Below are 14,106 nucleotides of genomic sequence, written 5' to 3'. Positions count from 1 at the left end.
TTCCTCTTCTAGAATAATTTAACTTATATTTACCATACATTTTTCGTTTTAATGGTCATACAAATAATACAAAAAATATTAAAATTATGGAAGGAGAAAATTTAATAATTTTTGCAAATAAAATAAATAAATGCACTTAAGGAATATATTCTAGCTCGTGACGTCATAAACGAAAGAAGTGGAAGGCTTTGTATACAAACACTATGAACATTCGACAATACTTCCCGTTTATGACATTGCATGTTGCGTTGTTGTCTCTGGCATTGTGAGGGCGAACCTAAGATCATATGAAAGCAAATCCCTATAATTTTGTTCACAATCTAATCATAATTCATATTCAGAACCGACTCCGCAGAGAAGGAAGTCATTTACAAGTTACAGGTGTACATTGTTACAGGTATAAAACAAAATCTAAAATCTGGATAGAATGCTAACACAAGCAAAGACAGGGAATTTTCTCTGTTACAGGTTTTCAAACGAGCATTGCATTATTAATAATGTGAGAGATCAAGCCGGTAGCCTTTATAAATAATAATAAAATCCTGTTTCAGTTCATTACAAAAGCAAGATTATCTCCCATTAATATGCCTATAACGATCAACTCATTAAAAGTTGTGGAACAACTAACTGACACAGGAACGCGACGAGAACGACAGCAAATTACTTTGACGCAACAACAACAATACAAAAAAACAATATTTGTTTCCAATTTGTGTTGCTGTCATGCCAACTTCCACCAGTGCAACCGTGTGGGCTAATGCTAACGACTAATTAAGAATGCAATAAATGCACGTACAAATTAAAACAAAGTGAGAGAGCTGAGAATACAAGTTGGTAAATACATATTTATAATGCAGAGAACTATTAAATGCACGAATATCAAGTAGTTTGGAACCAAGTGCAGTTTATGGCGGTAGACTTTCATGAATAAAGTGGGAAAATTAAAAATGGTATTATATGTATAGAATTCAGTATCCAGGAAACAGTTTTATTTGAAATGTATGTATAAATAAAAAATTTAGTAAATTGATTTTGTACTTATTGCGGCTTGTCAAGAAATCATGTAACTTCATTATTTTTCTATTATTCGAAAATTCGGAACATACGTTGGAAAGCGAGTGCCCTTGTGCATATGCATTTTTTTTACTCAAATATGCCAAACTTTATGCCTGAAAAAGTGTTTTTACGGGAAGTTCTTCTTCATTACTTAAACATGAGAAAAATATTAGCCGAATGTCATTTTTTTTTGGTAAATTGTAACGATTGATTCATTTTGGCAACCCTAAGCACAACAAATCTATGCGCCAACCAGCGTGCTGTTCTAAAACCTAGTGAAACCATTGATGGGAAACACTACCGACAACAGCTCATCAAATTGAAGACAGCAATTGACGAGAAATGCTATTAGATACAAGACCATAATATTCCAATATGAAAACGATAGGTCTCATGTTGCAAGACCTATTACAAGGTGGGTTCCAAAGTAAACAGGACTTTTTGAATCTAGCGCCCCCTATTGGCGCACATCTATATGTCGACTGGTGCGTCAGAACCTGCTATCTTTATCGATTCAATCCAGTGAGAATTGACATTTTATCTATTGGAAGTGAAGTTATTGCGTTTTAAGTGTCATTAGGTTTGTGTTATTGGTGCGAAAATGGTCTTCGAACAAAGAGCCAACATTCTATTTTGTTTTAAAATAGGCAAACTTTTACCGAAACAATTGATTTCAATTGATGTAACAAGTTTATGGCGATGATTGCCTATCCCGTAGCAAAGTGCAAGAGTGGTTTCAACGTGATCGTGAGGACATATGTGACGATCAACATGTGGGTCATTCAATATCCATGATGACCGGAAATTCCATCGAAACTGTGCGTGAATTCAGCAACAATCAGCCGAAATCATCATTGAAATTCTTAGAAATGGAATTGAACATCTCTAAAATATCGATTTATTGCATTTTGACCGAACATTTGGGCTAACGAAAGGTGTGCGCACGGTTTGTTCCGCAATGATTCCGCATGACCAAAAATTTGCTCCGAATCCAACATTCGAAGGACGATTATTTGACCAAAAATCACATTTTAACCATTAACCACTCCCCGTATTCATCTGATATGGCACCGTGCGACTTCTTCCTTTTCGGAACAATACATTTGCCCATGAAAGGAAAGTGTTATGCGGACGTAGAGACCATTCAAAAGGCTTGTACCGGGATACTGCGGTCATACCGGCCAACGAGCTAAAAAACTCGTTCGACATGCTTTTGGACCGTGCAAAAAGCTATATTGAAGCAGAAGGAGACTAAAAACAATAAATTGTTTTTGCCGAAAAAAACCATGTGTTCTGTTTTTTTTTTTTAAGTCCTGTTTACTTTGGAACGCACCTTGTAAAAACTAGGAAAGTTTTCCTCGCTAGATTTAGTCCCGAATTCGCCCCTTCTGATTACTATTTGTTCCGGCCGATGCAGAACGCCCTCACTGGTGTACCTTTCGCATCTGAACAATGTTTCACATATCGGCTTAATTTATTCTCCAAGCGGGAGCAGATCTTTATCACATTATATAAAAATTAAGTAGCTTTTAGCAGAAAAATTTTATAGATGTGGACAAATTGGCGAGGATTTCTAACACTTAACTGGCTTGCTGGTGAGCGCTCTAAATATATGCAATATAGTTTTTATTGGTCCTTCCTGGTTCTCTTCAACAGTGCATTTACAATAAATGACAGTTACGTGGAGAACAATTTATATTGCCAAGATGTTTAAAATCCATTGTGGAATATACAGTTGGACATGATGTGAAGTTCTGATGAAAATGAACATGGTTCAAGTTCATGATCCCATGGTCTGAATCGAGCATCCTCACTATTTTATATCACCTTAACTTACTGGTACGATAACCCCCGACAGCTTTCATCAATACCAGATTGGGCAAAAACAAATTTTTAATAGTAAACATCTTTAGTACTCACGATGATCAGCCAGTTTAGAAACACACCACAACAGATCGATTTTTGATATTATGATTTGCGGATAATCCACCTTCTAATCGATATTAATAACCTCATATTGATGTGAATCATAAAACATAAAGTAAATATCTCTACAGCAATCAATGATAAAGCACATTAACCTAAAAATTGTACAAAAAGCATATTTACCAACACTTAAATCGCACAAATTTGGTCAACACCCACGAGAAACATTTGAACTGAATGAAATACAAATGTCAGCGCTGACGGTCAATGGATTCTCAGCGTTCACTGCCGAATTAAAATATTTTTCAAGCCCACATCGAGTATAAATATTTATGTTATTGTTGGTGCGAAAAATTCCGACCAGAAAAGTATCGTTTTTTATTTTACACCAACTTATCGATTTCATTCGACTGCGAACCTTTCACAGCGCCAATTAAATTGTCGATTTTTGGTGTTGTATTTCGAACTGTCAATTAAGAGCAGTTCACTAAATTACAAATTTAATTATTTCTTTGTTCCCAATGTAATTATTGTTATTTTTTTTTGCGGCATATTTATCTCTTTTCTGCATTCTTCTACTTTTATTTCAAAACTTTTTAATGACTCTGTTGCGCAGTTTCCATTCTCTTTCTACTTCTCATTCTACACCCAAACTTGCGGTGAAACTGTCATTCAATCATCCTTTATTTTTGGAGTCGGTTTATGTTATTTATGAGCCACTTGACCCAGTGTTAGCGGTTGTGCGTTTAGTGGGCTCGTATTTTATATATTTTTTCGTTTTATTCTCTTTTTTTAGTTGTTTAAGCTTTAAGGCTAGTCTGGTCTTGACGAGTATAAGCCGCAGACACAAGGTGGTCTTTCCAAAGTTAGTGTCGTTTTTAGACAGTCTTTGTTATTGTTTTATTTCTATCTTTTAGCTCATTTTAGCTAGCTTTGGTCATCGACTACAGTTAGACAGCAAATTCGTTTAAGGTGTCCCAAATTCCAGTGTGATTATGAAAGACTACATTTGCAAGATTGGATCATTTACAAAAATAGTATGACACTTCATAAATTTGAAGTGATTAGTGCCAAATGTTAGCAATAACAAATTACTTTGGAAAGAAAGATGTTCTATCTGCCCGAAGAAGGCAAAGCAGTCTCTGATTTGAGTTGATCGCTTAACCGAGTATGAGAAAGTGTTTACATGGTTTTAACTGTCCTGACACGGAAACTTCAAGCCTGCTTTGTAGAAAATACGTGTTCTAATTTTAGAAGGAGTCTGTAGGTAGGTTTGGTTGTCGCTAAATACACCATTTTAATGTACTATCGTAGGACCTTAAAACCTTGTTATCCCGGTTCAACGCTGAGGTCAAAACATTTGGTGCTCTCGCTCTAATACTTATATCCGTCAAACTTTTCCCGGAAAACCATTCAAGTCAAAGGAGTATTGCTGCCTTGATCTCAGACATCTCAGTGAACTGTCGGCATTCATCGGTTGGCTTGATTATTTAAGTTGAGAAGTAATTTTCACAGATTGTGTATTTCGGAATACGGGGGGCAAAGAAAATTGTGAACCCCGAAACGTTGAACTCTAAAGAAAAGACGAAGATCGAGATAAATTATGAAATGGACTAGGAAAACTTGATATAAAAACTTAAGTTAAATCGCAAGTGACCGAATTGACTGGAAGTCAACAGACCAAAGCCAAAGCTGTCGAAGAGTTGTAGCGCCAAAATATGAGGATATTGCGAAATGTCTACATTAGAATGCAATATACTCGTATTAAAGTACTTGATGATTTCGCCTATCTTGGAACCAGCATTAACACCAACAACAACATCTGCCTCGAAATCCAACGCAGAATATCTCTTGTTAACAGGTTTTACTTCGGACTAAGTAGGAAATTGAGAAGTAAAGTCCTCACTCGACGAACAAAAACAAAACTCTATAATCAGGTTCATGAACGATGACAACATCTGGTGCGTCGACATTACGAGTTTTCGAGCGAAAGGTTCTGCGAAAGATGGTATGGTCCTTTGCGCGTTGGCCACGGCGAATATCGCATTCGATGGAATGACGAGATTTATGAGATATACGACGACATTGGCATGGTTCACCGAATTAAAAGACAGCGGTTACGCTAGCTAGGTCATGTCGTCCGAATGGACGAAAACACTCCAGCTTTCAAAGTATTCGACGCACTACCTGCCGGGGGAAGCAGAGAAAGAGGAAGAAGCTGGGTTCGCTTGGAATCTCCAATTGGAAAGAAAGATGATGCTCCAAAAACTCGTGTAAAGTCGGCTTCGTACTTTTACTGTTTCCTGTTTCAACGCAATTGATTTAGAGGGTTTATAGATCTTTTAATTTTACTAATATGTATTTAGATATTTGCTTAGGATTTGAGGTTTTTGATTACCACGATTAGTCCAATGCTGCACTTTTCCCACCATAGCCAGCCTTATTACGTCAACAAAGCACGATTATTATTTATTTTGACAGCTATCCCGAAATATACGTACACACCGTTATTTTATTTGTCTGAAAACCTTCATATGGTTTCCCCTGCATACATTTGTACATACATACATGTCTATTCAAGCAGTTTCAGTGTGAAGAATTTTCGGCGCAATCAACTAGCTGATGAACTCAGTTGTCGTCTGAGACATGACAGCTAAATCAAAGTGTATTACATTTTCACCTAACCTACACCAACAAAGCCCTTTATGTTGATTACTTCCCACAATTTTTTCTACTGACGTTTGGAGTTACACAGAGTTTACTGCCTTCCTAATTTTTCACAACAACTTTCAAGCAAACATATTCCGATAAAAAGCTTCTTTTGGCGCTCACTTCTGAGCGTTGGTTTCATTGCCCTTTCGTTACACTTCGCAATTGAGCTTTGTGCAAAATGAAAGCGAAACTGATGGTTTGCAATAAACTATTTCCATTCAACTTTGACGCGCTTGAATGCCAAACAAAAGCAAACGAAACATTTTGATTCCCACCCACACAAAGCAAAGCGTGGAAAAAAACAACAACAATAATAGCAGCAAAGAAAATTTCGAAGTTAACTGATGCCGCACAATAAAGATCCGACGAGACAATGACGTTACACCCGAGCATGCTCGCCGGCGACAATAGATCGCGACGGGCCACACATGACTACACACATAAACGGTATTACGAATTTGATATTTGTAGGTGTGTGTCCGTGTGTGGGTGAGTTTTTGCAGCCACTGCATATGCGCGCTGATCTTCAGTGATCTTTGCAATAGAGTCGTGTTTCAGCTGAAGGCAATTTGTGCACACACACATGCATACAGTTGATTTCATTTAACCGACACGAGTGAGAATTTCGAATTATATTGTATTGAATGACTGCTAACAAAGGCGCAAATAAAAGCATCGCGGTGCAAAAAAAGCTTACAAAAATTTCTTAAGCGCACATTTTTTACATTTGCGGGTGTACGTCGAGCTTGAGACTGTGTCGAAATTCGTTTCGGGCGCTTCATTTTCAGTCTCAATTCTACAATACGGTGTGACGGTAGAAACACTAACGACGCCGACGACGTCGACGAATTTCAACGAAAATTTATTGTGTTTATGCGAATTGTTTTGGCAATATCGACAAGTGAATAAAACTTGAATAACGAAAAAACGGTAAAAAAAATACTAAAAAAAAAAATAAATAAATGTAAAAGAAGATAAGCGAAGTGAAAACGATTTGGAAAATGTGTAAACATATTTAATAAAATTTATTTAAGCGATTTAAATAAATTATTATAATATTTTTTACAAACAAGTTTAGTAAAGGCAGCGCATTCGTGTAGGATCACAAAGAACTTAGCTCGGGACGGTAGCTACAGATACATATGGAAGTATGTAAAGTATGTAAAGTATAAAAACAAACAAAATGTTTTAAATTATAATAAATTATTACTAGATATCTACAAACATATATTCTTACCGGTAGTTCAGCACAGTAAACAACTTGACAGTTTATGCTTTTATTTAATAAAACAGGGTGCCTCAAAAGCTATCTACTAAACAACACAAAAAAAAGATAAATCAAATATGTATGAACCGAATTTTTACTTCAAAAAAACCCAGACATTTTTTTACAATTATTTCTTTTATTTCTCCCTTCCAGTTTTCTTTAATCGTAGCTAGCAGCTGCTCCATCTGATTTTAACCCTTCTTTGTCTTATCTGCTTCAACGTTTGGCATTGTTACATACGCCTCGTCCTGCTCCATAGTGTTGGGTATGAAAATGTTTAGTTTCGGGTCAGGCAAGATCACTCTTTATAGCTGCATTGATTTCTTTTTTTTTACGTTTAGAGAATCGAGGTCTCTAATCTCTACAGTGTCCTTTAGTTTAAGCTCTACTACCAGTCTCTTTTAACGTGCTCTTTATAATTTCGAAAAAATTCGAGCTTGCCGCCTGGCCCTTTTCTAACTCCAGTAAAAGTACGCCTCCTCTAGTTTTTCGTACTCCCCTTATTTTGATTTCTGCTACGTCGAGCTTTAATTCCTTCCTAATATCTTCGAGAATATCTGCGTATCTGTTCCTTTCTGTTGACTGTATAATGTTAGCTTCCGGTTGTTTTTTTGGTCTGCTTTTGGTATTCATCTTTTCTTTTGTGTTTCCTGAGTTATCAGCTTTCGAGGTGCTTTTTGTTGTTTTTTGATGATCGTATGGCTTGCTTGGCTCCACGGCGGAACATGTTTTCGCAGAGCTGGCAGCATTTGATCACAAACGTTTTTCAAGTAATGTTAATAAATTCATAGATAATGGGAAAACAACTCAATAATATCAGATTATTAAAAATATATCACGATAAAAAACTCGTTTTACCATTCGTATAACTTAGGAAGCTTATACCACCAGATAAGATATGCATTGCGGAATAAAAGTCAACGCTATATAACCGCAATGGTAATACCTAATGAACACAAACCCGAAACCTTAAACTCGAGTTTGTGACGCAAAGATTTTACAGAAAAATAATTTCAAAATTTCCCTAACGAAAAATATTAAAATAATAGGAATAAATTATTTTTAAAACAATAGATAGCAGAGACTTGTTTAATTTGTAGGTTATAGGGAATTAAATCTTTCTTCGCCATTTCGTCTAATTTCTATGCAATCAAGCGCCGTCATACTTATGTATTTATTATTTATAATATTTGCATTTTTCGCTGCGAACTTTGACGTTTGTCGTTTTCTACATTGTTTCATTGCTGTTGTTGTTGTGGGCTGAGGCGATTGTTTGCAATTACGAAACAAAAAATATGATAGCATTGAATACTATATCATGAAATGATTTATCGTTACTCAGAAAAAATATTAATGATGCAAATAAAATATAGATAATTACGCAACAATGTATTGTGCGGTTTGTGGAGAGCTATTGTTTTATATTTGTTGATTACAAAAAAGTTAGGCCAAATTTCAACAGAGATGATCGTACGTTGGTTGCTTTTTATATTTCGAGATTATAGAACAAAAACAAATATGAATCATCGAAAGTAGCTTTATTGTTTTTCAAAATATTCGCCAATAAGGTCTATACACTTTTACATACATTTGAACATGTATTTTCGAGGCACTTTTGCCACTTTGATTGAGGTATCTCCAAAACATACGTTCTGATCGCATCAACCGCTTCTTCCAGTGACGAAAAACTTTAACCTATTAATTTATTTTTTTCGTACGAGAATAAAAAGAAGTCATTCGGTTACCAGTCAAGAGTTTATGATGAATTACTCATGTTTCAAATGCAATTGATTCTGGCGATGTATGGGAGCTAGCATTATCGTGATGAAGAGTGATCTGTTTTCAGTGGTTGGTTTTCCTGATTTCTTGAAAGACTATTGGCACAAAACTGGTTGTGTAATAATCAGAATTTACTGTTCTGCGTTGGCCTATTGGTATGGTTGCGACAAGTCCAGTTTTTCACAAAAAAAAAGCCAACAGCTTTTTTTGGATTCGACTCATTTGAAACACCCATACTGTCGACTGATTCTTACTTTCGAGCTTTTGCTATAAATTCAGTATTCATCAACTGGCATCAATAAACATTGGTCTTTAAAGGGCTACAGCCCCTTTTCAAAAATGTTTTTCTCATATCAAAAATTAAATATTTTTTTTAAGTTTTTATTATTATAAACATACACCATTTAAAAAGAAATGCTGAAATTTTTGGAAAACAATATTTTAAACTCGACCATTGCGACGCCATACCCCTTGGGAAAAAGACTCGCCCGCGTTGGAAGGAAACCTCTTACAGGATAATTTAAAGTAAAAAATATAATATGTATTTTAGCTAAGACCTTAACTTAGGACTTGAGCGAAGGTAAAACCGACAATTGGATTTTTGGCAGAGATGTTTACAAAAAAAAAAAAATTAAAATTTTAGTGAAAATTTCGCTTTATTTTTTTTCAAATAATTGTAATCGTCCAAATCTTTAAGAATTGTATTTCAAAGACCTGTGTAAAATATTATGACGATCGGTTGAGTAGTTCTCGAGAAATCTTGCCAACCGACTTCAAAAACACACGCACTTAGCCTAGCTAGCCTCGAGGGCACAAGTTTTCATGGCTGTATCTCCGAAACTATTACTCGGATCAATATTCTAGAGATGTTATAGAAAAATCGATTTTTTGAAAACCGTAAACCCATGTAAGCCATTAAGTGAGCTTCATCGCCAAAATTTAATTATTCATCGAAGCACTGTTGCTGAGATCATCTATGTGGAAAATTGTAAAAATTATTGCGCGAAAATATTCACCATTAAATTCCATTTTTTTATTAAACATTGAATATTTTAAAGAACTGTAAACAACACAAATAGCAACATCAAAAATGTCAAACTTTGCGATAAAGTTGTGAATCGCCAGATTGCCACACTGGTGCCAAATCTCGAAATATAAAGGCAACCTACGTATTCATTGGAAAAAAACGTTTAAAAGGTTTTGTTATTTGTCTAGAAAATGTTTAAAAGGTTATGGAATTTTATTATAGACGAAAATCGGATGATTATTCGTCCTGTTCCGTTGCGCAAACTACTTTTTACATTTATAGTAGTTAGCAGAACAGGAGGATTTATTCAAGTAAAAAATATTTATCGTTTATAGGAAAAAATTACAAAATTTTGTGTGTTAGCCTCAGCCAAACTGATAAATCGAGGTAACATTGAGTGAAGTGAGTTTCGGTGCACGTTATAATGGCTTAAAAAATTTCCCTTGAAAGTAAATTTTTCTTAATGTTGGGAGTTTTTGATAAAACTAGTAAGGCATTTACAGATTTAAATTGAAAGAAACATTATTTAAACTAAAACGATATTTCGTATGCTCCAATTACATTATTGTTGTTAATTAAAATATTACAAAGGCACTCAACCAAATTTTATTTTCCTTTTAATTGCAGCTCCAAATGTAAACTTGGCGTAATTCTTGATTTGCATATGTTTCATATGTTTATATGGACTAAAGAATGCCCGTACAGTGCATATGAAAAGTAAGCAATACGATAAACACGCGAGCAATAAAATGCACGCCTGCGCGCTAAAGCAACACGAAGCAATGCAAGCAAAAGCTGTAAAAAATGAAATTAAGAAAAATATGTAATTTGCATACGAATTTGCAAAGAATGTATGAAACCTGTACGAGCGTGTTGTAAAGCCTTCCTGCATATAACAGAAAAAATCTGCATGCCGATGTGCAAACCTAAAATTTTGTGAAATATGAAAACGCAACAGTGTTTTGAAAATACATGCAAGGCATTACATTAGAAACATTTCTTTGTCTAAAACTGGAAAATTTTTGGAATTTTTTCTTTGTGTTACATTTACATTTATATACATATACATTTTTTTAATTTGAGCCTAAGGAATCACTCACCGTGCACAGTGATTATCGCGTGTTGAAATGTCTGAAAATAAAAAAAAATATATTCGTTGAAAAAAGCACAAGAATTGGGAAGCATATACGAGTATTAATTAAATATTTCGAAAGCCAGTGAAAATCCTTGTGCAAGTAAAAGTAGCAGTTAGACGCGCCAAAGAAAGCAATTAAAAATCAGCAATCTAGCAATTAGACACAGGCAATGATGGAATTTTGCAGAAATTAAGTCAACAGTGAAGTCAAAACACGAATGCGACTAATTACAATTGCCTAATGCAGAAAATATTTTCGCGAATGGTACAAGATGTTGCAAGCAGATCGCGAGATCGCGTGTACTTTACCAGCTAGCGCCAATTTTTAATATTTCCCGTCCGCCACAATCTTGCATTGTCTGTTGCTGATGAACACGTGATTGAATGATTTCAGCGAACTGATTGCAATGTGGAATTAACGAGTGATTGCACACGATTTTTTTTTTTTTCTGGCAAATTTGCATTAGTGCGCGTGTTGAGCGCTTACTTACTAAAAAGAAATAAAATTTATATAATAAAAATTCAATAGATAAAATAAAATGTCAATGGCCAGTAATATATGTATGTAACAAGTGAAACTTAAATTAAAAACAAAAAAAATCAATTTGCCGTGTTATTTTTTCAGTGTAAAAAACGAGAGGTAAACGTGAAGTTTTAAATATATAAATATAAATAAAATTAATTATTAATAATAGAAGAGTAGTGCTAAAATGGAAACGGCTAATGCACCCATGCTTACCGCCACTGCTGCGGCGGCTGCAACGCCCACGAAGCCATTAAAAACCATAGCAGCAGCCACAGCAGCCGCCGCCGTCGCAGCAGCAGAAGCAGAAGCAGCAACAACTAAACAACCATTAAGTGATTTAGCCGCCTCAGTGGCAATACACACCACATCTACACAAACACCGTGCGCAACACCAACAGCAATTCCATCGCCCACAATACCAATTGCCATGGCGACTACAAAAGCTGCCACTGCTTCTCCAACACCATCGCCATCGTCGGCATTCACAGCATACGCCACCACACAGGCGCTGTTGCAGTTGCCATTGGAATTGCAGCAAACGCTGGCGAGCGCTGCCGCCGTGGCCGGTTACCTACCATCCACGTATCTCATGGATTTATGTGAGTACCATTTGCATATTTAATAGAAATAAGACTTAAAGACACTTTGATAGCCTTAACTTGTTTCATATTTCTTGCATATATTTAATTTGAACGCTTAGTGACAGTTGCATTAATGACGTTAATATGAATACATGGCAATGCCGTAACGATAAATCGATAACGATGAATTTGTGCATGATTAGTTAACATACTGCTAACGTACCACATGCTAAATGTGCTTAATCATGAAAAATTAGTTTAGCAACCATGCTGTAATTTTAAGGCAAAATATTTTAAAAAAATATAATTAAATTACATATATAAAAAAATTAATAAAATGAAAAATTTTTAATCTTAAAAATCATTTTAAATAATTTTAGACTAAAAAAAAATAATTAAACTTTTAATTCATTTTAATATTAAGAATTATTTAAATAAAAAAATTACATATCTAAATTAATATTAATTTTAAACATAAGTTTCAATTTACAAATACATTTTTAATGGTAAAATAAATACTATTTTTAAAAAATATAAAATTTTATTTAAAAAATAAGTATATTTTGTAAGCAAACAATAAAATTTAATTTATTTATTTTTAAATAAAAATACTTTAATTTTGAAATTATATTGTATTTTTTTTAGTAAACATTCAGAGATGAATTTTAATTGAAAAAATAATTAATAATTAAAAAATTTGCATTTAAAACTTAATTTTTACTTGTGAAATAAATTTCAATTTTTAAATATTTTAATATTAAAAATACAATTTCATTAAATAAATATTAATTTTTAGAATAAATTTTGATTATAAAATATTTAAATTTTACAAGTAAATTTTATTTTAAAAAATTTTATGAAATACGTAAATAAATTTATAAACAAAAAATTAATCCAATAAAAGTATAATAATTTTTGCGTAATAATTTGTATTAACAAAATCTTTATTTAAAATAAAATTCTTTAATTATTTCAAATCTAAAGCAAATTAAATAAATATAAACGTTGAAAATAAATTTCAATTCATAAACAAAGTTTAGTAAAAAAAAAATTTAAAATCAATGTTATTTTAAATTTTAAAAAATAAAGTTTGACTTAAGAATTATTATAATTAAAAAAAATACCTAAAGTATTGAAAAATTTTCACTTTAACCGTAAAAATTAGTTTTGAAAATGAATTTAACTTAAAAAATACTTCTTAACTCAAAATAAATTTTAAACTGAAAATAATTAGAATTAAAATAAAAAATATACATTTTTAAAGAAAAATACAACATAATTAAAAAAAAAAAAAACAAATAATAAAACAAAATATTTTTTTTATTGAAACTAAATTTTAAACAATAATTTCTATTTTATAAATGAAGTTAGTTTGCTCACATTATTCGTATTAATAACTTCAAATAGCTTGGAGGCACATACGCATTCACTTTCTTAAATTTGTCTACTTCCGCCTCTTTTACTTTGGAAGTAAACAAATAAACTTAAATAAAACAACAAACAAAGCTTTAAAAACCAAAAAAAAATTTCTCTCACATCAACGCTTTATTAATTAATTAACTAATTTCCGTAAAGCAGGCACCGAGAGTAATACAAATTCTGCCCTTCCACTGAGAGTGTATGTATGTATGTATGTATGTATTTTCATATGTGTGCGTAAGACCGAAATCAACGCTAATATTCCAAATTACTTTTACAAATTAAGAACATAAATAAAATTTCTTTCCGTTGTTGCTTTTCATGGCTATTCTGTGAATGACATCAGCCAGCAGCTTGAAGTTTGGCAATCAAAAGTCAAACTCAACGCAGAAAACAGCAATCAATTTGCAAATTTGTAAATTCGCAATATGAATTTATGTATAAGAAGCGTGACGAACGCAAAAACATATGCGAAATACATACAAAAAAAAAATAATAATTAAAATGTGTTGGAAAATGCATATATAGAAACATACATATGTATAATATAAGCTTTTATTGCTCAACGCGCGTGAGCCACATTAATTATTAGACAAGTTCAACTAATTTCATTAATGAGTATGATTAATAAATATAAAATTGTGAATGGTTGACCGATTGCTATTGATTTTCGACTAC

At 33.2% G+C, this 14,106-nt stretch overlaps 1 protein-coding gene across 8 annotated transcripts in view; it reads left to right on the top strand.

Annotated features, from left to right (window-relative positions):
• Positions 1-14,106, top strand: part of LOC105228688 (probable WRKY transcription factor protein 1) — an 89,262-nt gene that overhangs the window by 22,449 nt on the left and 52,707 nt on the right. For 3 of the 8 annotated variants that reach the window (XM_049452319.1, XM_049452317.1, XM_049452315.1), the window contains 2 exons: positions 10,395-10,484; positions 11,528-12,027. In XM_049452319.1, the coding sequence (XP_049308276.1) occupies positions 11,613-12,027 (415 nt within the window). In that variant the 5' untranslated portion in view covers positions 10,395-10,484; positions 11,528-11,612. Of the gene's footprint in view, positions 1-6,399; positions 6,843-10,394; positions 10,485-10,850; positions 12,028-14,106 lie in introns of those variants that run through there. The other 5 variants (XM_049452320.1, XM_011208613.4, XM_049452322.1 and 2 more) reach the window with 5 other exon arrangements.

The sequence above is a fragment of the Bactrocera dorsalis genome, chromosome 3 (genome assembly GCF_023373825.1).
Source record: "Bactrocera dorsalis isolate Fly_Bdor chromosome 3, ASM2337382v1, whole genome shotgun sequence".
In the NCBI taxonomy this organism is placed as follows: domain Eukaryota; kingdom Metazoa; phylum Arthropoda; class Insecta; order Diptera; family Tephritidae; genus Bactrocera; species Bactrocera dorsalis.
The sequence above is the reverse complement of the archived record's forward strand: the minus strand, read 5'-3'. Positions and strand labels throughout refer to the sequence as shown.